This window comes from Leptodactylus fuscus, chromosome 1 (genome assembly GCF_031893055.1).
Source record: "Leptodactylus fuscus isolate aLepFus1 chromosome 1, aLepFus1.hap2, whole genome shotgun sequence".
NCBI lineage: Eukaryota > Metazoa > Chordata > Amphibia > Anura > Leptodactylidae > Leptodactylus > Leptodactylus fuscus.
In genome coordinates, this window is record NC_134265.1 from 245,113,220 (window position 1) to 245,139,247 (window position 26,028).

The 26,028-nt window shown below is 42.7% G+C and overlaps 1 protein-coding gene across 1 annotated transcript in view; it reads left to right on the forward strand.

The window, feature by feature from the left end:
- MMRN1 (multimerin 1) overlaps window positions 1–26,028 on the forward strand; it is an 80,755-nt gene that overhangs the window by 47,596 nt on the left and 7,131 nt on the right. Inside the window, exons 2-7 of the mRNA XM_075285001.1 lie at window positions 4,874–4,993; window positions 6,530–6,636; window positions 10,258–10,359; window positions 15,636–15,812; window positions 21,910–23,865; window positions 24,555–24,701. Coding sequence (XP_075141102.1) covers window positions 4,874–4,993; window positions 6,530–6,636; window positions 10,258–10,359; window positions 15,636–15,812; window positions 21,910–23,865; window positions 24,555–24,701 — 2,609 coding nt within the window. The remainder of the gene's footprint in view (window positions 1–4,873; window positions 4,994–6,529; window positions 6,637–10,257; window positions 10,360–15,635; window positions 15,813–21,909; window positions 23,866–24,554; window positions 24,702–26,028) is intronic.

Sequence of the window (26,028 nt, forward strand, 5' to 3'; positions counted from 1 at the left end):
ACATGAGACTGTGGGGGAAAGCTGAGGTGAGGATATGATACGGGGGAGGGGGCTGAGCGTGACATCTATAGAGGCAACCTGGGGGGGTGGAGGGACATGATACTGTGGGTTCAACCTGAGGGGGGCATGTCAGTGTGGGGGGGCATGATACTGTGTGGGCAACTGTAGGATGAGGACATGATACTGTGGGGATCTGGGCATGACATTATTGGGGAAACCTGGAGGGTGGAGGAACATAATATTGTGGAGACAACCTGAGGGGGACATGTCAGTGTGATGGGACATGATACTATGAGGGCAACTGTAGAGTGAGGACATTATGGGGGCAACATGGGGGTTAGAGGGACATAATATTGTGGGGATAACCTGAGATGAAGACATGATACTGTGGGGGCAACCTGAGGGGGTCATGACATAGTGGGGGGAAATTAGGGGGGGGGGGTGACACGATGGGGCCAGCCATGGGGTGAGTGGACATGAATTTGTGGGGGCAACCTGGAGGGGGACATTATAAGGGGAATATTATATGAAGCCACTAGAAAGCCATTATACTATATGAATGCCACTACAGAGCGTTATACTATGTGGGGGCCATTGAGGGAGGATTATAATTTGTGCAGGTCAGGTACTTCTTGGAGGTGGTGATAGGGGGGCCCACTTATTAAATCTTTGCAAAGGGCCAATGTGTTAAAACTGCCCTGCTGCAAAGAGCATGTATAGCAGAATTAACCTTTACTTCTCCTGCACAACAAAGATCAGACAACACAGTGAAAAATAGAGTCTGCATGGATATGGGGAGAAGAGGGATTAATTCCCTTACAGAAAGTGAGGATGCACAGACTGGTCTCCTAGACCCCAACCCATACAGACGAAGACATGAGACACATCTGCTAGTAGCCCTCCCTACTGTCAAACCGATGAACAATCACCAGGCGTCACAACATGCAACAGCCTTTGCCACATAAATGAACCCGGTATGTTGCAATCGCTATGCTACACCATTTCCATAGCTCACCTTCAATTATACAGGAGTTATGGAAATAACAGCACATTCAGCTTGGCAGTTTCCAAAACTCCGGCCATGGTATATGAATACACCTTCATATTTTCATCTCAGTCATGTAAAAGCCATTGATACCAATAGCCCATTCACAAAAGTATACTGTTTTGTACATATACACTAAACAGAAGGGTTTAGTATCTTAATCAATTATAACTTGTTGACTATTTTCATATAACAAGAAGATTTAAAATACATAAGTAAAAAATAACCCATAAAAAGCCCCCCCCCCAAAAAAAAAAATAGCAAACAGGGTAATAAAGATGCTACTAGATAACCTGGAGATCATGTTTGCTGACTTTTATGTTTAGTTCGGTTAAATCCTATTAAACATGAGCTGAGTAGTTTAGTGCAGTAGAAAAATAAAACATTAAATACAATATCTCTAAGCAATAAAGATGCTTTATGATGCCTTCATACAGATGGTACATTATTTGGGAAAAATCTACAAAAGATATTTTTTTCTTGTTGTAAAGCTGTACATAACAACATTGTAACATAATAATAATAATAATAATAATAATAATAATAATAATAATAAGACCTTGAAGTCAGCTCATAATGTAGTGTTTGTTACATTTCATCTGCAATACATATCGGTACATGTTAAGCGCAGATGCCATTGGTTTTATAAAGTGTGTAACATAAGGCATAAAGCAGTGATCCAGCCATTTTCCATATGCATTTTCAATTAGTTTGCATTAGATTAGAGAATGGGTTTGCTTTTAACACTTGTGCTCACAGACTGCACCTGGTTCTGCATCTCAGGCATTTTTAGTGAACAAGTCTGAGATGCAATACAGTCCATTGTCTTAAAGTCTGATCTGCATTACTTAAAGGAATATTAATTTACTTACCTGTCTCGGGTTATTGCTACTAATGAACCCTGGGGGTCCGGCCACAACATGACCCTCAGGTAATTATGTGAGTTCGGTGGAGAGGGGGTGGAGTGACTTGGTAGAGAAGTGCAGGTGCTACCGGAGTTTGGTGCAGCCACTACAATGTGTACAGAGTTGTCTGCTTCCTGCTCTACAAACTGATCTGGTAACAGTTGATGTGGATGTTCCAAGTGTTGGACTCCACCAGTCTTATAATGATGACAGATTCAATGTCATGGCTATCAATGTTTAATGACATTGCCACAATCCTGGTTCTTCCTTGTGTTGCAATTATAATGTTGGTCGATTATTGGACTAAATTTTGTTACGATCGCAGATGCAGTTCAGAGCCAAAATAAGAATCAATACTGATTAAAATGGTAAAGACAGTGCTGTGTATCCAACTCCCCCCGGGCCTTGGACTTGGCTGCACTGCTGGGTAGAGCGGTACGGGTCGGGAAACGCCAAACACACAGCGCACCACATATCTCAGTAAACCAGACACTGAGATCTCTTACTAGCAGCTGTTTCGGGTTGCTGTGATCCAGAAGACTGAGGTGGGTGGTCAGCAAGTGGCGGCAGAGAGTAAATCATAGTCGTACAGTCCAGGTTATAAACAAGAGGACAACGCAGTACAGAGGGAAATCCAATGGAACATCAGGCAGGCTGGGTGGGTAACAGGAGCGGTAGCAAAGTACAAAGCAGAGTTCAGGGAGCAGAGGTCTGGAGGCAAGCTGAGGTCATTAACAGGAACAGGCACAGTACAAAATCAGGAGGCAGAGGCAAAGTGAAAGGGTCAGAAACACAGGCAAAAGGGTCAGAAACACAGGTAATCAGAATCGGAAGCACAATGAAATGCAACTGAATAGCCAACGGCGGTTTGGAGCCAGAAACCGGAAGTCCCCCGTCCAGCTCAGGAGGAGACGGCAACCCCTCACAATGCTGAGGTTCCGATCTGCCTCTAGAGACCCGGAAGCGGGGGAATCAGGAGTACAGACAGGAGAGGGCCGGCAGTCTCCTGATAGTGCTGCAGAGGCTTCAGACCTGCCCTTAACAAGTTAATTCTTTGAACTTTGATGAAACTAAACTTCCAATCTATGTCACTTGGGCCAGAAAAGATATTGTCTGTTAAAGTCTGGAGATAATAAAAATAAAAAAAAATCTATAGTCTTCATCACTAAGAATATAATTTAGTTTTGTGCGGCAGGTGTGTTGAAGACAAAGAACTGCCTGCATTCCCATTGATCCTGAATGTGCCAGTAACATGATTTGTTAATAATGAATGTAATGATACTGTCTACCAGGAGATAAGACAGTACACCAAATTAGAGGGAAATCATTATACCAGGAGATTTGATGATACCCTCCTGAATAATTTAATAGTTTTAATGGAATTAATTTTACAAAGCCTTGGGGTATCTTCCTATTAGAAATCACTCACATGAAGAAAATGACTTTCAAAGTTAGATTTCTTTGAGGCTAAATTGTTTTCCATTTCATTTTTCTCAGTGCCATGTAAAAGATGATATTGCATTTTCCTTGTGACCTCCAGTTCTGAATACTCTGTCTGCCTATTTGTGTGTATTTTGATGTGTATCTGGGTTCATAATCATAACCACTCTATTACCATTTCAATTATACAATATAAATAATAATAAATGTAAGTTTATCAGAGTATGTATTATAAAACAATTATGGTATTGGACATAAGAACTGAATGAAGAGTTAAATGAAAGATTGCATTAATTCAAAGTTTTACTTGAATGTTGTATACTATACAGAACATATCTATAATGTCTTAAAGGAGACCTTTCAGCAGATCCCTTATAATAGTTGAACTGCTTTGTATGTAGAACATTATACATAACAATCTAATCAAATTGGGTTCTTTTGTTCTGGGAGAGAATACATACAGATAATGCTTACTTCAAGCAAAGCATTAATGCCACTTCAGAAAGGTGCATACGTCTATGGAGGACAGCCTTTGTTGCTACACCTGGCACCTGAAGAAAAAAAACTGAATACAACAAGTTGCAATAGTACTCTGTTAGTCCCAAGAACATTACTACAAATACTTACTGTGTACAAAAATACATGAAAATCAGGTTTTTGGTTTTTAGAACTAGATCAGGCTGTATTTAAATATGAGCTTTCACCACCTCCACCAATTCAAGTGCTTAGCATCTGTGAATAAATGCCTCGCCACTGATTTTTTTCACTAGCCCCTAACCCTTGTTGATCCTGCCTCACACTGCCCTCCTGACAGTACAGAGACTAAATAACATATCAGGGAGCAAAAATAACAGTACTGATTGCTTGAGAATGGTGGGGCTAGAGAAAAAAAATTCCAACTGTACCAGAATCAGTGGAGCAGCAAGTATTAATTCTTGTTAAGAGTTGGACTTATTGGGGGTGGTAAAAGGAAACCTTATGGACTTTCTGTGAAAGCACTGCAGGAAGAAGTGTGATGCGTTGCCACCACCATTTTTCCCTCAGTGCTTTTTTTTGCTGTGGCCTGCCACGTAGGATCTTAGCCTCAATATGGCAAATGAAAGAACCAGGCTCAAATATGGTACAAAGTATGGGGTCTTAACTGTAAGAGAACCATACATTTTGTAATATATAGCTCAATTTTGTTAGACTTATCCTTTAAAATTCCTAGAATATAGCTATATCATGTGTAATGTTCACTCCTCATTGAAGTTCTTGTGCAAATATGTAAATGGTTGCTAAATTATCACATTTTGTTATTGGCTGGTTTAATTCACAGTTTTTCTATCGTATTGCCTTTGTGGCTTATGACAATGGTGCTCTACTGCTATGACCTGTGGCCTAGAAACCGTGAAATTTAATGTTCTTTGGAGCTGGACTGCCACAACTGCATACATGTGAATGAATGAATGAATGAATGAATTTATGTTAATTTTTATCACAGAAACTGGTGTGCCTATGTCCATACAAGACTCTCACCCACTGTTGTAATGGAAAACTTGGGAACATATGTATCTAATGGAGCAAATCCATGTGCCTGGAATATAGGAGCCTGTTCTGTGAGGTATGTGCTCAGAATTTTGTCAAATCACAAAATTATTTTATACTGACTTTGTATTATATGACAATGTGGGATAATGTAATTTACAAAAAAAATACATGCTTAAATCTGTACTGAGCAGAGAAAATCTTTATGTAATATGAGTCTTTACTCTGGAAAGGTAACATAGGCTTAGATCCTGGATGTGGAGCTTTTTCATATACAGTATTTACATAGACTTTGCAGACAGTTTTACTACAAGTGCAGTGAATTAAGAACACAAGAAATTCCTCATAACTATGTTTCTGGTTATGCAGTATGTATTATAGTGATAAACAAATAACTCAATGTCCCAATGTTCTTAACAATTTATAAAAATGCAATAATAAAATTCACCTTGGGTCTTTTGATGCTAAAGTGTGAAGTAAACCTTGCAGAATCTTTGTCCCACTCGACATTCAAACTGAGTGTACCCAGGCTGATTGTGGAATGGTTATGGCTGGGGCTCCCATTGAAGTGAGCACTCTCATCAACACTCCCATTCACTTCAATGGAAGCACCAGACCTACAACAAGCCTGGCTGTGCTTAGGTTGAATGCAGAACTTTAAGTGGTCTTCCCATATCAATGTTTCAGCACTCTGCCTGCAGTCTCTTCTTCTCACTTCCTGTGTTTCTCCTCCCCCTTCCCCATAGTTTTTCTGAACTGGCCTGAGAAGTATCACAACACTTATGAAGTTCAGGTAATATGCACATGCTTGTAGAGAATGGACTCAGTGTTATCTGCATGTTTACATAGAGAGATAACAGACTTGGCTTTATCAGCAAATTGCAATTACCTGAACTTATTGTCCTGCCAGTGCTGAGTAAGTGACGTCACTTGTAATATCACACAGGTCCATGGTTTTGGAAACGCTGTGTAAACAATGGTAGGAATAAGTTCACACAAAAGGCAAACAAAGCATCATTTCTAAAGCAATATATTTAGGAAAAGTCTTCAAATTACATAAGCTCCATTATAGCTAGGATCCTTGAGAAAGGACAACCCCTTTAAAGGGATTATGTCATGAGAGAACACAAACCAGACACAGTGTATTGTAAGGGACATTACTGTATTCTGAGCACCTTCATACCTCTGCATAGTACAATAGAGACACAATTTCTTTGCAAATATGCTTTAATGACTATTTTAACAACTTATTTCCAAGTGCAACAGGAAATGCTAGAGTCTTCAAGAGCTCTGTATTCATGCTTTAAGAACTGGGTCTCTGGTGTGCCCCCATTGCACTTGAGTTCTATTTGTGTATTTCTAAAAACCTGTTTTTTTTATCTTAAAGCTATGATGATGCACAGCATGTTAATCCTTACAATACACTGTAACTAGTATAGTCACATGCCATAGTACTGGCATCATGGCTTCCATTAATATACCGTGATGACAGCAGAATTTCATATGACCTTTAAATGGGACTCAGCCTATTATATTTGTAAATAAATAAATTATTATTATTATTTGACAATACTTTGTCATACAAATTCAGTATTTCTTTATACTCATTCAGGAGTCACGTGATCTCACAGCCTGTATATAGACTGAAACATAAAATAGTGACTTTGCTGGAATGGAAATGCTGCCCAGGATACAGCGGAGAGCAATGCAAAGTATCAGGTTTGGTTCTTCTTTAATCCTCATTTGTATGTATAATTTTTTAAATTTGTGAACTTTGCAAAGTTTAGTTTCACAAAAAGTTGATTTTGTTTGATCCAAAATGCATATGCCAGGAAAGGTTGTTTATTCTGGTCTTGTGTCACTTCAGAAGGTTTTTAAAAATAAAAAGTAACATTATTCACTTTTACTGGGCTCCATTGTAGCATCTTTGATAGTCCAGTCCTCTTCGGTAGCCATCCACTATCTTAATGATATCCCCATGTACCCATGATAGCATGCTAGGAGTCTCACTGAGGCTCCACTATCCTGCACTGTACATAAAGGACAATATACCTGCAAGGAGACATGGACTCCTAGGATCATAGCTCTCTATGGTTCTTGGGGTCCTAGTCTCTAGACTGAGTTTGAGTTTCAGATTTTCTGGCCCTTATTTCTAAGTATTTAAAGTTTTATAACTTTCCACTTATTAAAACGATTACATTTGTTATTGTCATGATTGTTCTGAATATGTCATTTTTACTGCACAATGGATGCCATAAAAACAAAACGAATTATAAAATCATTCAGCTCCGTTATTAGACAGCTAACGCTGGGTTCACACCAGCGTTCAGTCTCCATTTTGAGGTTTCTGTCTTCTGCATGCAGAAGATGGAAACCTGTCAGACCAGGTCCGTCTGTGAGCGTTGGGGAGCGTTTTAAGCTCTCCGCGGTGAAACTGTTTTTTTTTTTTAACTGGACACAAAGTCCTGCATATCCGACTTTGTGTCCGGTTAAAAAAAACCGGTTTTGCCACGGAAAGCTCCCTGGCGCTCACGGCCGGACACTTTTCAAACCCATTCATTTGAATGGATTTGAAAAATACCGGCAGGTTTCCGTCTCCTGCCCAGTTTCATGCAGGAAACGGAAACCTGAAAGCGGAGACCCGGGGCGCAGATGTGAACGATCCCTAATACAACATTCCACAATAACAGTATCTTAGGTATCCCGCTTCAGAGCTTGGGTGGCTTGTTATATTTAATGGAATAGGAATTGTTGCCCTCTACCAAAAATCCTAAAGGAGAAGTGCAAGTGACTTAGATTGAAAAACATTGGGAGAATTTATCATTAGCAGATTTGTGGCAGCGAAGGATGATATTAAGGCACATGATTGGCACTTTCTTGCACCAAATGTGCACCTCAAGCCCTGATATGCCAGTCTCAATAAATGTGCCCCATTGAGTCTTAATAAAGCCCCCAACTGGCACGAGTCATGCCTGAATAGTCAAGAGGCTCTGGCTTTCTGAATTTAACTTAATAGAAAACAAAATATAGGTTTTAAAGTAGCCAGATCTTATCTCCTACTAAAGCTATTGTACAAGTAAAAAACAAACTGACCCCCAATGACCTATATCTAATGCTAAGATGAAACATAAGAATACACAGTAAATTAACAGAAAATCACTATTGTTGTATTCTGCATGTACTTGTATAACCACCAGATGTCTCTATTTTACCAAACGTAAACCTCTGCGATGGCAAAGATGTCAGACTGGGATAGATGCTTACAAGGTTGTGTATTACATACTATAGTTACAAAATACATACTATATGTACAAATATATTCACATATTATATGCAATGTAAAGACAAAGGAGGCAGATTTACTAAAACTGTCTCAAAGTTAGACTGTGTAAAGTTAGACTATTTTAAAATGCTAAAGATTTATCACAGTGTCTGGAAGATAAATCTTTCCCATTTTTACACTGTATAGTCTAACATCTACCATTATTTGGCTTAGTTGATTACAGAAAAATACTCTAAATTTTGTTACAAGCTTGGTGTGCAGTGTCTTAATTTAGACCATGCAATAATTGTTGCAACTGCATTTCTGCACCTCCTGTCCAACTTTTATGACATGGGAGTTGTGCTAGATTTAGTATGAGTTATGCCAGTTTGCAGGTGCAAGGAACAGAAAAGTCTATGCCAACTATAAGCTGGCATACATTCCAGCATAGGTGCAGGAGGTTATGAAAACTGGCATTCAATACGCGAGTCTTCATAAATATGGCCCACTGAAATATTGCTACATATAACAACAAATCCAACTGCAACTTCCTACATATGTTTCCTCTTAGAAGCCCAATCCTAAAAATATGGGTCAATGTGACTACCTTTGCAGGTTTTTGTTAAGTCTAGAGATGGGCAATTGGATTGTCCCGATTATTAGAAATTATTTGGTTTTTAATGAAACTGAAGAAATGGCAATTGGTTTTTGACAAACAAAAATGGCTGACATCAAGTGCTAGACAGGAAATACATAGAAAACAATGTCGTTTGCAGTGACTCACACATTACGTGATAGCAACATATGACAATCTCAGCCAATAGACAGTTGTAGATGGATCTTACAGTTCTGATTACAGATAGACTATATAAGGTTTTACACTCGTGACCAGCCTTTAGTTGCTGTAATGGTGGAAATACACACACATCTGTGTTCTATTTCACGGCATCTCATAACTATCCTATTAGCTAGGCTATAGGCAGCAGAAGTCAGAATTAAAAACTGAACACTAGTTATAGGAGTACTTGGAGAGAATCAAGCAATAACACACAGACAGATTAGTAGTGCAATGTTAGAATAGAATTGAATAGCCAGACAGTGATAGACATAGGACAGGTTCAGTCAGTTGATCCTTTCAGGCAATTGCCAGAAGAGAACAGAATATTTTAAGCATTGTTCTGTATGCTCAAGGGCATTGTGTGAGCATATATAATTCTAGGTATATGTCACACAAAATATTAAAGTAGTAGTGCGTCCTTTGCTAGCGTTAAAAAAAATAAAATCTCAGTTACACTCATGCAACAATGGATGGGAAAAGAGGAATAGTCTCCACCTCTTATTCAACGTCATTGCCCTTTGTTGATGGAGGAGGATGAGGATGTGGGTCATAATGGTAGATGAATTGGGACTCCTAGACTAGAAAAGGTGGACGAGGACTTTCCCTTGGATGCAGTGGGAAGTACTGATATGCCACTGGTACGGCCTTAAGGTTGACCTTCTGCTTCAAGAAAATGATGATGATGACAACCACGCTGGCAAAGAACACCAACCATGGCAGGCCTCTGGGTTCACTCATACACTGCCAAGTATGGCAGGCTGTATGCTTACGTACTTGATAGCAGTGCTCTTAGAACTTCTCTATAAAGACAAAATGATGGAATTTGTGTCACATTTGTATCATTAATATATATTGTAGTATACTTCATGAACAAATTTTGAGTCCTTTCCGTGAATTCCTGCAAAGGAAAGTCTGCAGAGGAAAACTCAGCAAGCTTTCTGTAAAAAGCACTGTAGGAAAAAACAGAATGCATGCGTTTTTTTCGCGCAAAGCTTTTTGTCTATGGCCCACATGTTTACTCCACTCTGCTCACATTTACAAAAAGTAGTGCGCAAGGCACAGAATGGTGAACATGGCAAATCATTGGCGGAAGAATGGGTTGCATGACAAAGAACAGCCGCATCAACACCCATGTACAAAACTTAGGTAGAAGGGTTGATAAATTCCCTCAAGTATTTCCACTGATTTAAAGGAAAAGCATTCCAATATAATACAAATGTTATTAATTTATTTTTTTTAGGTCAGCAGCTTCAAAAACAGAAGCATGAGAACCAGGCAGAAAGCAGTCTTGCTGTTAATGCAGTAGATCCTGTAGATGGGAGAACATCAACTTATGACCCAGGTAAATCTAAGAATTATAATACGGCGCTTTTAAATCCTATACATATTGTGAGAGAGTGAAAGGTGTGGTCTGGGAAGACAGGTATGTCCCAGCCAGGCAGCTAAAGGGTGTTTGGTAAAGGCCCACACCAGGGAGGTCAGCTGACTAATCAGGCCTGATAATCTGTGTGTGAGGGATAGGAGTGTGGCACCATACTGACAGAGCTGAACTCTCCATACCAAACCTACAGAGCTGGTACTGTGCCACCCGTTGTTGTTGCCAAGGTGGGAGACTGGTAGCCAGTCTCCTGTATAGTCAGGGAAAAGTTTCCTTATGTTTAAGTTAGTTCTCAGCCAAGAAGGGTTTTGTTGTGGTTATTTGTGCCTTTGCATAGGCAGTTAATGCACTACAAGTGAATAAAGCCTGAACTTGTGTGCAACCCAGTGTCTGTGTCCCTGTTTCCTGCACTGCTACAAGCATCTACCTGAGCTATTCCCCACAATATATATTTTGTCTAAAATCCAACAGTGTTGGTTGAAATATGTAGTCATATTGTAAATCATAATGAAATTAAAAATTCTTCAGTACTTGTCCATAGCCCTGTACGGTCAGAGGGGGCATTCATTACCACCTAGTGATGACGCTGAGCTGTTAGGAACGTCCCCAGTGCAAGTCTATGAACTAATGTAATGTCAAGGAGTGGCATTCCTCATGGCACAGCTAGACTGTCAGGAATGCCCTTCTAACAATGTGCAGAGATCGGTGCTGAAACAAACGAGGAGCACATAACAGGAAAGCTGACAGTGCGCTGAATTCAGTGCACTGTCGACTTTCTAGCAGTATATAAAACTGCATGTGCAGAAGGACATGAAAGGTCCTCTTTAATGTAAGAGTAAATATTTTAATTTGTGTAAATTTATAATTATTAGGTATGACGATTCTGATTCTGATGACGATTGATTCTGACTACACAGGGGTGTAACTAGCAAAGACTTGGCCTCGTTGCAAACTTTTGACTTGGGCATATCCAGCACCCACCTAGTATAACACAAGCTTTACCAGCTCCCAAACAGTACAAAGCCCCTTCCCTGGCCCCCACATGGTATAACACCCCTTTCCTGGCCTCTGTATGGTATAACAACTTTTTCGTCACAAAACACAGTATAACACTCACTTTACTGGCCCCCACGAAGGGCACCCTTTTCTGGGCCTCATAAAGCCCCCTATACAGACCTGACATGATATAAATCCCCCTTACTTACCTCATACCATACCTGATATATTGCCTCCTTATTGGTCTCCATGCAATATTCTGCCTTCCTTACTCCCCTCCATAGAGTATTCTGCAACTTTATTGGCCCCAATGCAGTAAGTGCCCCCTTTACAGGTCCACTTACAGTAAGTGTCCTCCATAGTAGCTTTAGACTTTTAATTTACCCATCCTCACTCATGTCCATAGTCACATCTGCTTCCCCTTCATCCTTCTGCCCTCCTGTGGGCCCCAAGCTTCAGACATAGATTTATTGATGCTGAACAGCATCAGGACGTCACTGACACTGTTCAGTATGTCACATGGGATCTCCTGGAGGCTCAAGGGGAAGCAGAGGTGGCAGTGAGCAGAAGTGGGGATCGGTAAGTAAATCCAGCAGGTGGTGCCCTATTTAAAAAAAAAAAAGCAACAGGGGACCACCTGGGCCCCCTAAAGTTGTGGACCCTATGGCAGTCTTCTTGACATAACAGTTGGTTGGCTCCTTACCAGGGGATGCAGAAACAGCAGTCGCTACTTAGCCCTGTACCCTAAGAGATCTCAATGAACCCTGTACCCTATAAAACATACCACTATTTAAAATGATACAAGATTGGTAGATATGCAGTCTTGAAAATAAAAGCCTTTCTTTCATTCAGACTGTTTCTTTGAGCATCCTTTTTGTACCTTTTCTTGCTAAGATTTGTTAGCAGTTTGTTAGCGAAGACTCAAGACATACTGTCTGTAAATATCTTACTTGCTAGTCCGAGCATCAGTCACTTATCTGTGCTCAAACACTTTAGCAATTCCTCTCTAAACTGATAAAGAGATAAATATAAAGTCCGAAAATTGATGTTGTCACGGGATGGTTAGAGTCCGGCAATAGGCAATGTGTAATATATATTTCATGTGGAATGTATTCTCTAACCTGTTGTAAACATCAGTGTGTAGTTGGCTGATTCGGGTCTAGTGTGTTAGCACATTGTATGCAAATACCTCTAACTAGTGAGGACCAGTGAGGACAATGGGTGGAGATAATCTGATCAGTGTCTCCAAGAAGATGTTGGATGGTGCATTGTCCATAGTAGACAGGGAGTCTGCTCTCCTTGGTATAGGTGAGGGGGGAAGGATCTGTGACTCAGCCCTTCCCACCCACAGATATAGGTGTAACAGTTTTAGTATATAGTTGTAGCAGCAGTTAGTATGTGTTAGCCGGCCTGTGCACAGCTCTGTAGAGAGCCAGGATATAGTTACAGGACCAAGGAACCAAAGTTATCATTGGATTGTGACTTCTGTGGACTTATTGTTATTACGGTTGATGTGACCGCTGCCGGCTACTAACTTTGTGGATTACAATAAATTGCTGTTGTCTCCCGACCTCTTGCGTCCGTGTTGATTCAAAAGACCATCCGGAGGAAGACGTATACCTTTGCTCCGTGACAACTGGTGGCAGCAGTGGGATCAACAGCGGACAGCGAGATGGACTACAGCAGCCCAGCGATTAATGGAGCCACAACCTCAGAATACAGGAACTGGACTATGGCAAGTCTACAAGTAAGGGCCCGGGAACTAAACCTGAGTTACCAGGGAAGAACGAAAGATCAACTGATCGAGGCACTGGAGGAGATGACCCTGCAAAGCGACCATGAGGAGGGCTGCCCCCAGGAGACTGGAGAGATACGGGAGTGGCAGGTACAGACCCAAAAGAGCAGATGGGTTGTTTTGTATGAGGAGGAATTGGCAGTGCTGGGGCTAGGAGCAACTGCAGAGCAAAGGAGTAGAGCATTACAGAGGGCTCAGGAAACGGAGAAGGAGGAACAGAGAATGGCGCATGAAAAGGAAAGAATGGCGCATGAAAGGCGAATGGCTGAGATAACTACGAGGAATTATAATCAAACGCCGACCCCCAGCCCAACAGTGAGAGAACCACCATATGTCTCCCATAAACACTTCAAGACCTTTGATGAAGCGGCTGGGGATATTGATGGATATTTTCAGGACTTCGAACACCAGTGCCACCTGATGGAAGTCCCAGAAAAGGATTGGGTCCGGTATCTGGTGGGGCACCTACGAGATGGGGCTGCGGAAGCTCTCAGAGCTATGGACCCTAGTGATCAGCGGGACTATGAGTCCATTAAAAGAGTGGTGCAGAAGTATTATGCAGTCACTCCAGAGACCTACCGAGTTCAGTTCCGCTCTTTGTCTTACAATGGGGGAAGCTCCTTCCACATGTTCGCCCACAAGTTGAAGCAAGCATGCAAGCGCTGGCTAGAAGGAGAGGAGGCTGTCACAGTCGATAAGATCCTCCAAGTCATACTTAAGGAACAGTTCTTTTCCCAGTGCCCCGCTGAGATCCGTGAGTGGGTGCTGGAACGGAACCCAGCCACAGTTGAGCAAGCTGCTTCTCTTGCAGATGAGGGCCTGACCATCAAGCCGCAGTGGAAGAGGTTGTTTGCAGAGGAGCGGAAAACTACCACAGTCCGCCAGACACCCTTCAGCCAGCCACCCACCTTTCGTGTCCGGCCTCAGGATTACAATTCCCCCTCTACCCCTGCCCCAGCCCATCGGCCTCCAGCTATGAACAACCCTGTCCCTAGACAACGACCCACTGGAAGAATGCTAGAGCGCAGATGTTTTGGGTGCGGGCGGCCTGGACATTTGCAAGCTAGTTGCCCTGCTAACATGGGGGCACGGGCCACCGTGGCATCCCGGCCTATTCACTACCTGGGAACCACCCCTAGGACAGAAAGTTTGGCCCCATTTCCAGATGACTCCATGAATGACCCATCTGTTCCACCTCCAGGGGTCTATGGGATTCAGCCTTCCGCCACACATCCCGCAAACCTTCAGAGGAAGCACTTGCAGGAGGTCCTACTGGATGGCCGAACAGTTGTTGGATTCCGGGACTCGGGAGCTTTCCTAACGGTAGCGGACCCCCGAGTTGTGCGACCCGAGGCCCTAGAGGAGGGCCCTGGCATTTCTATCAAGTTGGCAGGGGGTACTCAAAGACGTATTCCTAAAGCTACCGTGGAACTCGACTATGGTTATGGACCAAAACGATGCACAATTGGTGTGATGAGCGGGCTGCCGGCCGATGTTCTGTTAGGCAACGATGTTGGAAATCTACAGTGCCACTTTGTGGGAGCAGTGACCCGAAGCCAAGCTCAGAGAGACGCCAACATGGATCGACCGGATTTTCTGCCAGATGCCAGCCCTTCAAACCTACAACTTTACCATTCAGTACCGCCGAGGGAACCAACACCAGAACGCAGATGGGTTATCCCGGCAGGAGGACATATGAGCTATAGAGACTGATGTGCATTCCCCAATTTACCTGTGTAGGCCAATTGTGTCATGCACATGTTTTGAGAGGGGGAGGGGTTGTCACGGGATGGTTAGAGTCCGGCAATAGGCAATGTGTAATATATATTTCATGTGGAATGTATTCTCTAACCTGTTGTAAACATCAGTGTGTAGTTGGCTGATTCGGGTCTAGTGTGTTAGCACATTGTATGCAAATACCTCTAACTAGTGAGGACCAGTGAGGACAATGGGTGGAGATAATCTGATCAGTGTCTCCAAGAAGATGTTGGATGGTGCATTGTCCATAGTAGACAGGGAGTCTGCTCTCCTTGGTATAGGTGAGGGGGGAAGGATCTGTGACTCAGCCCTTCCCACCCACAGATATAGGTGTAACAGTTTTAGTATATAGTTGTAGCAGCAGTTAGTATGTGTTAGCCGGCCTGTGCACAGCTCTGTAGAGAGCCAGGATATAGTTACAGGACCAAGGAACCAAAGTTATCATTGGATTGTGACTTCTGTGGACTTATTGTTATTACGGTTGATGTGACCGCTGCCGGCTACTAACTTTGTGGATTACAATAAATTGCTGTTGTCTCCCGACCTCTTGCGTCCGTGTTGATTCAAAAGACCATCCGGAGGAAGACGTATACCTTTGCTCCGTGACAGATGTCAATGATTCTGTAAATTTCTAGCTCTATCATATTCAACTAACAGCTTTTGTTTTATTGTTATATCTCATGATATGAAGCACTACAACAAAAACTGACTGAGCAGATTTACGACCAAGAGATGAAGCTAATCCTGCTCCAGCGGAATGCCGAAAATATCTCATCAAGTCTGAACAATGTACATAGAACTCTGTATTCTCTGGAAGAAAAAATCAATGAAGCAGATAAGGAGAAAAACCTGCCATCATTCCTGAAAGGTAAATATGCAACCAAGCCAGTCAAGGTAAATTGTATGTCTTCTTAGATACAATCGTCTCTATAATGAGAAAAACTGAAAACTGTTCCTATATCAGCTTGCGTTCTGTAAGAGTTGTTTTCGGAAGTGAAATTTCTACTGTAAATTATTTGAAAAAGGATCAGGACAAGGGACAGGCAGAAAGGTGACTTAGGAGAAAACTGAGAAGGGACTTAAAAAATATAGATTATAAGATAAACAGTCGCCTTTAACGTTCTTTGTTCAGCTAGTCAGACACAGCGTTGTAGTAACTGATATGCTATAGGTAGCAGGTGGCTATGAAGTCAATGGAGAAGATTACCTAAGCAACATGTCGTGTAATTCTGAACCACAAACCGTCTAAGGTACCTCAGATACTTTTACGACTTGTACAAAAGTATGTGGTTTCATGGGAAAGTGTGTGAGTTCTGAAAAGTGGCTATAACCTAAGTGCAACTATTTGCCAAACTTGGCCTACATTGTTCTGGAGTAAACTAAGCCAACTAATAAAGTAAAAAGTCTCGTAAAATTAGACTAGACAATCCAGGAATGCAACCGCATTAGACACTTTACCTGGTGCAGTCTAAGGGTTGGTTCACATTAGCGCATGTATTCCATATTCTGAATCATTCGTACAGGCAGTACGCGGCAAGCACACGGAGCCCATTATAATCTATGGCAGACCTGGGCAAAGCCCGGCCCCCGGGCCATATCCGGCCCTCTGACTGATTCAGACCGGCCTGCACAGCTTGACTAGGGAGGCGTGTCTAGGGGGCGTGTCTTAGTGCCGGCAGGAAGATGGAGACATGTGGTGTGTGTCATAAGGTACTGGTGAATGTAAGATGCAGGGGGGAGTGTGTGTGTCTGTATGTGTGTCTGTCTTTCTGTATGTATGTCTGTATGTGTGTCTATATGTGTCTATCTGTCTATATGTGTGTGTGTCTATATGTGTCTGTCTGTCTGTCTATATGTGTGTGTGTCTATATGTGTGTGTGTCTATATGTGTCTGTCTGTCTATATGTGTCTGTCTGTCTATGTGTGTGTGTCTATATGTGTCTGTCTGTCTATATGTGTGTGTGTCTATATGTGTGTGTCTATATGTGTCTGTCTGTCTATATGTGTCTGTCTATATGTGTCTGTCTGTCTATATGTGTCTGTATGTGTCTATCTGTGTGTGTGTCTCAGTAACCTAGGGGCAGAGATGGAAGAGGAATGTTATACTAGGGCAGAGATGACAGATGGAGGGGGGACATGAAACTGGGGGAGAGATGGAGGGAGGACATGAAATGGGGCAAATGAAGGGAGATATGAAACTGAGGGAGACATGGAGGGGGGAACATGAAACTGGGGGTAGATGAAGAGGGAACTTAAACTGGGGGGACATTAAAATGGGGACAACTGGAGGGGGCATTAAACCATGGAGGTAGGTGGAGGGGGACCTGTCTGCCTCTAGTTGCCCCCAGTTTAATGTCACCCTCCAGCTACCCCTACGGTTTTAATGTCTGCTTCCAGCTTCCTGATTTTAATGTCCCCCTCTAGTTGCCCCCAGTTTCATGTCCCGCTCCAGCTGTCAATTTATTGCCCCCCTCCAACTACCCCCACTGTTTAATGTCCCCCTCCAGCTGTCCCAGCTTCATGTCCCCTCTAGTTTCCACCAGTTTAAACTGGGGGCACCAGGAGAGGGATTTAATACTGTGGGGCAGTTGGATGGGAACATTATAATGTGGGGGCATATAATGTACGGGTGACTGTAGGAGGATTATACTTTGTGGGGGCACATGAAAAGATGATTGGGAATGGGCAGAGTCAACGTAGAAGTGGGTGGAGCTCGACTTTTCAAGCGGACAGAAAAAACCTACATGTCGGGTTTTTCTGTCCGCTTGAAAAGTCGGACATCTTTACAAGCGGACAGTGAAGGAAGGGCACGGAGTGCAAAAGAACGCACCCGATCGCCATTTAAATGAATTACAAGTGTCACGGATAGAGATGAGCGAACAGTGTTCTATCGAACACATGTTCGATCGGATATCAGGGTGTTCGCCATGTTCGAATCGAATCGAACACCACGTGGTAAAGTGCGCCAAAATTCGATTCCCCTCCCACCTTCCCTGGCGCCTTTTTTGCACCAATAACAGCGCAGGGGAGGTGGGACAGGAACTACGACACTGGGGGCATTGAAAAAAATTGGAAAAAGTCATTGGCTGCCGAAATCAGGTGACCTCCATTTTAGACGAATAGTGGATTTCAAATCCGGGTCATATGAGAATGTGAACTTTGTGACTATGAGACAGGGATAGCTGTACAGGCAGGGATAGCTAGGGATAACCTTTATTTAGGGGGGAATGTTATTAAAAATAACTTTTTGGGGCTCTATCGGGTGTGTAATTGTGATTTTTGTGAGATAAACTTTTTCCCATAGGGATGCATTGGCCAGCGCTGATTGGCCGAATTCCGTACTCTGGCCAATCAGTGCTGGCCAATGCATTCTATTAGCTTGATGAAGCAGAGTGTGCACAAGGGTTCAAGCGCACCCTCGGCTCTGATGTAGCAGAGCCGAGGCTGCACAAGGGTTCAAGCGCACCCTCGGCTCTGATGTAGGAGAGCCGAGGGTGCACTTGAACCCTTGTGCACCCTCAGCTCTGCTACATCAGAGCCGAGGGTGCGCTTGAACCCTTGTGCACACTCTGCTTCATCAAGCTAATAGAATGCATTGGCCAGCGCTGATTGGCCAATGTATTCTATTAGCCTGATGAAGTAGAGCTGAATGTGTGTGCTAAGCACACACATTCAGCTCTACTTCATCGGGCTAATAGAATGCATTGGCCAGCGCTGATTGGCCAGAGTACGGAACTCGACCAATCAGCGCTGGCTCTGCTGGAGGAGGCGGAGTCTAAGATCGCTCCACACCAGTCTCCATTCAGGTCCGACCTTAGACTCCGCCTCCTCCGGCAGAGCCAGCGCTGATTGGCCGAAGGCTGGCCAATGCATTCCTATGCGAATGCAGAGACTTAGCAGTGCTGAGTCAGTTTTGCTCAACTACACATCTGATGCACACTCGGCACTGCTACATCAGATGTAGCAATCTGATGTAGCAGAGCCGAGGGTGCACTAGAACCCCTGTGCAAACTCAGTTCACGCTAATAGAATGCATTGGCCAGCGCTGATTGGCCAATGCATTCTATTAGCCCGATGAAGTAGAGCTGAATGTGTGTGCTAAGCACACACATTCAGCACTGCTTCATCACGCCAATACAATGCATTAGCCAGTGCTGATTGGCCAGAGTACGGAATTCGGCCAATCAGCGCTGGCTCTGCTGGAGGAGGCGGAGTCTAAGATCGCTCCACACCAGTCTCCATTCAGGTCCGACCTTAGACTCCGCCTCCTCCAGCAGAGCCAGCGCTGATTGGCCGAATTCCGTACTCTGGCCAATCAGCACTGGCTAATGCATTGTATTGGCTTGATGAAGCAGTGCTGAATGTGTGTGCTTAGCACACACATTCAGCTCTACTTCATCGGGCTAATAGAATGCATTGGCCAGCGCTGATTGGCCGAATTCCGTACTCTGGCCAATCAGCACTGGCTAATGCATTGTATTGGCTTGATGAAGCAGTGCTGAATGTGTGTGCTTAGCACACACATTCAGCTCTACTTCATCGGGCTAATAGAATGCATTGGCCAATCAGCGCTGGCCAATGCATTCTATTAGCGTGAACTGAGTTTGCACAGGGGTTCTAGTGCACCCTCGGCTCTGCTACATCAGATTGCTACATCTGATGTAGCAGTGCCGAGTGTGCATCAGATGTGTAGTTGAGCAAAACTGACTCAGCACTGCTAAGTCTGCATTCGCATAGGAATGCATTGGCCAGCCTTCGGCCAATCAGCGCTGGCTCTGCCGGAGGAGGCGGAGTCTAAGGTCGGACCTGAATGGAGACTGGTGTGGAGCGATCTTAGACTCCGCCTCCTCCAGCAGAGCCAGCGCTGATTGGCCGAATTCCGTACTCTGGCCAATCAGCACTGGCTAATGCATTGTATTGGCTTGATGAAGCAGTGCTGAATGTGTGTGCTTAGCACACACATTCAGCTCTACTTCATCGGGCTAATAGAATGCATTGGCCAGCGCTGATTGGCCGAATTCCGTACTCTGGCCAATCAGCACTGGCTAATGCATTGTATTGGCTTGATGAAGCAGTGCTGAATGTGTGTGCTTAGCACACACATTCAGCTCTACTTCATCGGGCTAATAGAATGCATTGGCCAATCAGCGCTGGCCAATGCATTCTATTAGCGTGAACTGAGTTTGCACAGGGGTTCTAGTGCACCCTCGGCTCTGCTACATCAGATTGCTACATCTGATGTAGCAGTGCCGAGTGTGCATCAGATGTGTAGTTGAGCAAAACTGACTCAGCACTGCTAAGTCTGCATTCGCATAGGAATGCATTGGCCAGCCTTCGGCCAATCAGCGCTGGCTCTGCCGGAGGAGGCGGAGTCTAAGGTCGGACCTGAATGGAGACTGGTGTGGAGCTATCTTAGACTCCGCCTCCTCCAGCAGAGCCAGCGCTGATTGGTCGAGTTCCGTACTCTGGCCAATCAGCACTGGCCAATGCATTTCTATGGGGAAAAGTTAGCTTGCGAAAATCGCAAACTGACAGGGATTTCCATGAAATAAAGTGACTTTTATGCCCCCAGACATGCTTCCCCTGCTGTCCCAGTGTCATTCCAGGGTGTTGGTATCATTTCCTGGGGTGTCATAGTGGACTTGGTGACCCTCCAGACACGAATTTGGGTTTCCCCCTTAACGAGTTTATGTTCCCCATAGACTATAATGGGGTTCGAAACCCATTCGAACACTCGAACAGTGAGCGGCTGTTCGAATCGAATTTCGAACCTCGAACATTTTAGTGTTCGCTCATCTCTAGTCACGGACACAGCTAGTGTCCGCGCCTAATGTCCGTGCGAGATTTTAAACGGACAGTAGGAGCGGACACTACCTGTCAGACACTGACGGTAGTGTGAACGCCCCCTTATACGTTAGGTTTGATATTGCCTGTGCTGGCAGAGGATGCGCTTCATTAATGATGAAATGCCCGCCTCGTCATAAATTAACCTTATTATGCAGCAGTCTGTACACCTGGAGTAAATGATGATAAATCTGGCAAGGCCACTGGCCCTAAACATAGCTTGCCCTCATCATGTCTCCATTTCCGATAATGGTGACAGTGGTAAAATTGTTTGTATAAATGACTTTTAAAAAGCCACAAACTAAACATAGTATCATAGTTACATAGTAGATGAATTTGGATGAAGACATCAGTCCATTAAGTCCAGCCTATAACCCTACAAGCCCCTACAGTGTTGATCCAGTGAAAAACCTCATTAGGCTTATGCCAATTGCCCCATTTCGGGGGAAAAATATCCTTCCCGACTCCAATCTGGCAGTTAGTATAAAAACCCTGGATCAACGTGTCCTTAAAATCTAGAGTCCATAACCTGTAATATTGTTTTCTTCAAGAAAGGCATCCAGGCCCTCTTTGAACTTGTTTAATAAATCCGCCATCACCACTTCCTGGGGCAGAGAGTTCCAGAGCCTCGATGTTCTTACTGTGAAGAATCCCCTTCTATGTTTCTGGTGAAACCTTTTTCTCCTCCAGACGTAGAGGGTGTCCTCTTGTCACTATCACTGGTCTAGGAGTAAAAAGATTCCTAGAAAGTTCTTTGTATTGTCCCTTCATGTATTTGTACATTGTTATTAGATCTCCCCATAGACGTCTTTTCTCTAAACTGAATAACCCCAAGTTTGTTAATCTATCATTTTACTCCAGTCCACCCATTCTCCTAATCTTTTTTGTATACTGGGGCCCAAAATTGCGCACAATGTCCTAAGTTTGGCCGTACCAGTTATTTGTATAAACGTTTGTAACTTTTTCCCCAGTTTTATGATATAGAAAGGTAATAAAGCTCCCCCATTGTGTTCATGGCTTTATTATTGTCTCTTTTGCATTATACGCTTTATACATAGTCTGTACTTTAATTTTCTGTTGACGTGAAAACAAATAGATTAAAATAGTTTTATCTATTTCAGATTTAAAATCAAAAAGTATTACAGAACTAATCAAAGAAATTGTTAGGGATCAGCTGACTGTGATGCATGGAGAAATGAAGGAAACAGTGGCTCAACTTTATAAAAGTATGTCTGAAATATCTCTTGAAGTTGAAAGGACCAAAGAATTAGTGAAAACCTTAAATCATACTATAATTTCTACCCATGAAAAGTGCGTACTAGAAGAAGAGAAAAAAGCAACGATGGACGATGTGGTGGAACTTAAGAGTCGAGTGGAACATTTAAAGAATACTGCTTTTGTTTGTACTACGTCCTTTAAGGAAATGGAAGAAAAACATTCAGCACTAGAGAAGGAATTAGAGCACGAGAAATCAAGAAACAGGGATTATTTTGAGTCACTAAATAACACATTTAACAGAATAAGGGAAATTCATAGTCAGATGTTAACTGAGGATCATACAAAGGAGCAAGAAGTCACGGTGGAAAATAGCCCCAGGGATGATAACATAACTGCATATCTTATTACTCTGCAAGAAAGATTAAAAAAACAGAATGTATTGATGCTTCAGCTATATGATGATATTAATTCACAAGATGACAAAATCAATAACCTTACAATAATGCTGGATCTTCAAAAGCAATCTATTGAGAAAGCCTGTGAAGACAAATTTTCATCTTGCAAGAACGATTTTCAGAAGCAGTTGAAGGGAGCAGAAGAGAACATGGAAGTCTTAAACAAAACTGTATCCAATGTGGTCCTTCCGCTGGATGACAAGATCGATAAGATGAATGAGCAGATAAGCGATTTGTGTTATGACATGGAAATACTGCAACCTTTAATTGAAAGGGGGGCACCATTTAGCATGACAACTGAATATGAACATAGGACTGATCTAAATGAAGTCAACAGCCAGATTAATAATATTACAGCAATCCTTAATGACCTACGTTCTAGAATGCAAGAGCTTACTAAAGGCCAGGAGGAACTTCGTAGCAAAGCAGAAATACGGGAACAGATAGTTGACCAGCGCCTTAGTGAGTGTCTCATGGAAGTTGAAGATGGTCTCAATAGTACAATGGATATCATAAATAATGCAATTGATGCTATTCACGATAATTTTGTTATGAAATCAACCTTACCTGATATGGAAAATGTAGCTGAGCTCTACTATAACACAACAGCTGAGAACCTGGAGAAAGTTATGTCGGCCATTCCACAGTTGAACAAAACCTTGCAGAACCTAGTAACGGAATCAGGATCAAGTCATCAAAATGGTGAACAGTATACCAAGGTGTCAAATGAAAATAACATCAGCTTGTTGACCTATACTGAGCTTTCTCATAAGATAAATGCCATGTACATGACATTAGAGCAAAATCAACTAAATCTAACCCAAATGGAGGAAAAACTACAATTATCAGAAACAAAAGCAAATAGCTGCCAATCGCGAGTACAAAATCTAGAATCCCAAGTAAATCTAATCCTGACTAAGCCTACAATTTATCCAAAGAATAAAAAGGATGAGGAGATCTTGAAAGGTAGTACCCAACAGGACATAAATGCAAGACTTAAGGCCCTTGAGTTTAAATCGGTCCGAATGTCATCAAGTATACCACAACTAAATAAAACCGCCAATGAGGCCAAGATCTTGTGTCAAAGAATTTCCATCACTGTTATGAAGGTCAATGACAGCGTGCCTCGATTAATCAAAGCTGCCCAGCCAAATATTACACATCTGCAGAAAGGTTTTGAGGAGTTGTTACAGTCCTTAGTGGAAATAAAAATGGAAAGAGTCCTGTTGAATCTTACTTCCTACATTGATAATTCACTATCTGATTTTAGAAACAACATTGCTAAACTTCAAAAACAGATCAAAGCTCCTGTAAAGAAAACAATACCACCTAAAAAGATTATGATCTCTCCAACTGCATCTGCCATTGGACGTAGTCAGAGAAATACTGATATAGCAGATCAAGGTGAGTAATAAAAGCATGTGTTTAAGAGCAACTGAAGGCCAATATTGCCTTGCAGTGCTGGAATCCTAGGTCCAATATTACCAAGGCCAAAATCTACATGGCATTTGCATGTTCTCCCTGTGGGTTTCCTCTGAGTACTTTGTTTTTCCCCTATACTTCCAAATTCATTGGCAGTATATTAAGAAGATATAAAAATGATGCCATTTTACAGTACTGTACTCCCCTGAAAGGAATATATAACCCTACAAGAACTAGAGAGATTCTAAGGAACCCAATAACTGTGGGTTTCCACCATTAGCACACAGGATCCATTCTGGCAAAGGTAGAACATCCAAAACAAGAGGGTTCATCCATTGTGTTAAAAGGAAAAGTTCCAAACTTTGGATATTTTTACTTGAAAAGTTGCAGGGCATAGGGGAGGGCTGAGAGAATTATGGCCAGCTATGACTATAGAGATTATATTGATCGCTGTCCTGTCTCCTGCGCATGGCTCTTGTTTGTGCATAAGATCTAATTCTGCCTTTAATTTATCCCAAACAAATTCTCTTATTAGCATAGCAAATTTTACTACTCAGAATATTGTAATATTGTATATTTTTATCTAAATGCTAAATAATTATGGTCAGATTATAAATTGTAAATTATAAGTATTCCCTGGAAAATTATAATGTACATTTTTTTCTTAACAGATGAGTATTTCGGTTGCAACAGTGGACCTTGTTTAAATGGTGGAACTTGCATTAATGGTCTAAAAGGTTTCACGTGCGCCTGTCGCCATCCCTTTGGAGGAGTGAATTGTAGTCTAAAGATGACGGACGACAATACTCAGACATTAGGCAAGTATAAGTTTATCTATTTATGACCCTGAGGAAGCCTGCTGTACATAAAGCAGAAAAGAAAAATGAGAATACAAAGCATAATGCATAATATAATGTGGCTTATTATTATTAGACTGACTTGTCCTTCTACCTGGTCCTTCATAGTATGCCCAGCTGCACTGCCACACATATTGCCACAGCTGCCTAGAGCCTACTATCACTGCCACCACTCAACCAGACATGTCCTGCTACCTGGTTCTTCACATTATGACCTGCTGAACTGCCACTCATGTTGCTACAGCTGCCAAGTTCCTACCACTACTGCCACCACACAACCAGACATGTCCTGTGAGCTAGCCCATCACATTCATATATACCACACTGTTAAAATTAGAATTTGTATCATCATATCTTTTATTCCATAGATATAAATGTTCCTTTTACTTTGACATAGAGCTAGCAATTGGATAGATAGCTCTGTAGGAGCCCTAACAGTGTTCTTTCTTTTTTTTTTTTGAGTGTAGATTGTGAGCCCCACATGGCGCTCACAATGTACATTTTTCCCTATCAGTATGTCTTTGGAATATGGGATGGCAGTCCATGCAAGCACAGGGAGAACATATAAACTCCTTGCAGATTTTTTTTTGCCCTTTCCAGGATTTGAACACCAGAGCTTCAGTGCTGCAAGGCTGCAGTGCTAACCACTGAGCCACCGTGTGGCCCCCAAGGGGCCCTAACAGTGTTCTACACTGTTTTACGCCGAAACTTGTTTGACCCAAAACCAATCTTGGTCCTGAACCATCCAAATCCAAAACAAAATAAATCTTGAGAGATTTGCCCTTCTCTAGTAGGTGAGGGTCATTTATAACAATCAGTCATATCTCTGGCATTATAAAAGGTAGCTGCATATAAATGTCCCAATCCCGACTGTGTTCTCAACCAGTGATAACTCTGGAAATAATATAAATAGTAGAGATGAGCGAACAGTAAAATGTTCGAGGCTTCAAGTAGCCCCTCAATATTCGACTACTCAAATCGAATATTGAACCCTATTATAGTCTATGGGGGGAAAATGCTCGTTTCAGGGTTAGGCTGGATACTCCGAGAAGTCTTCTCCATGCAGCGTCCCCGCGGCATCTTCCGGCTCTTTATTCACTCTGTTAGGCATCGGGCCTGGGCAAAGCCGACTGCGCATGCCCGCACTACAAGCGGACATGTGCAGTCGGCTCTGCCCAGGCCCGATGCCTGGCAGAGTGAATGAAGAGCCGGAAGATGCCGCGGGGAAGCTGCACGGAGAAGACTTCTAAAGGTAGGAGAAGAACCAGCGATTGTTAGCCGACTGTAT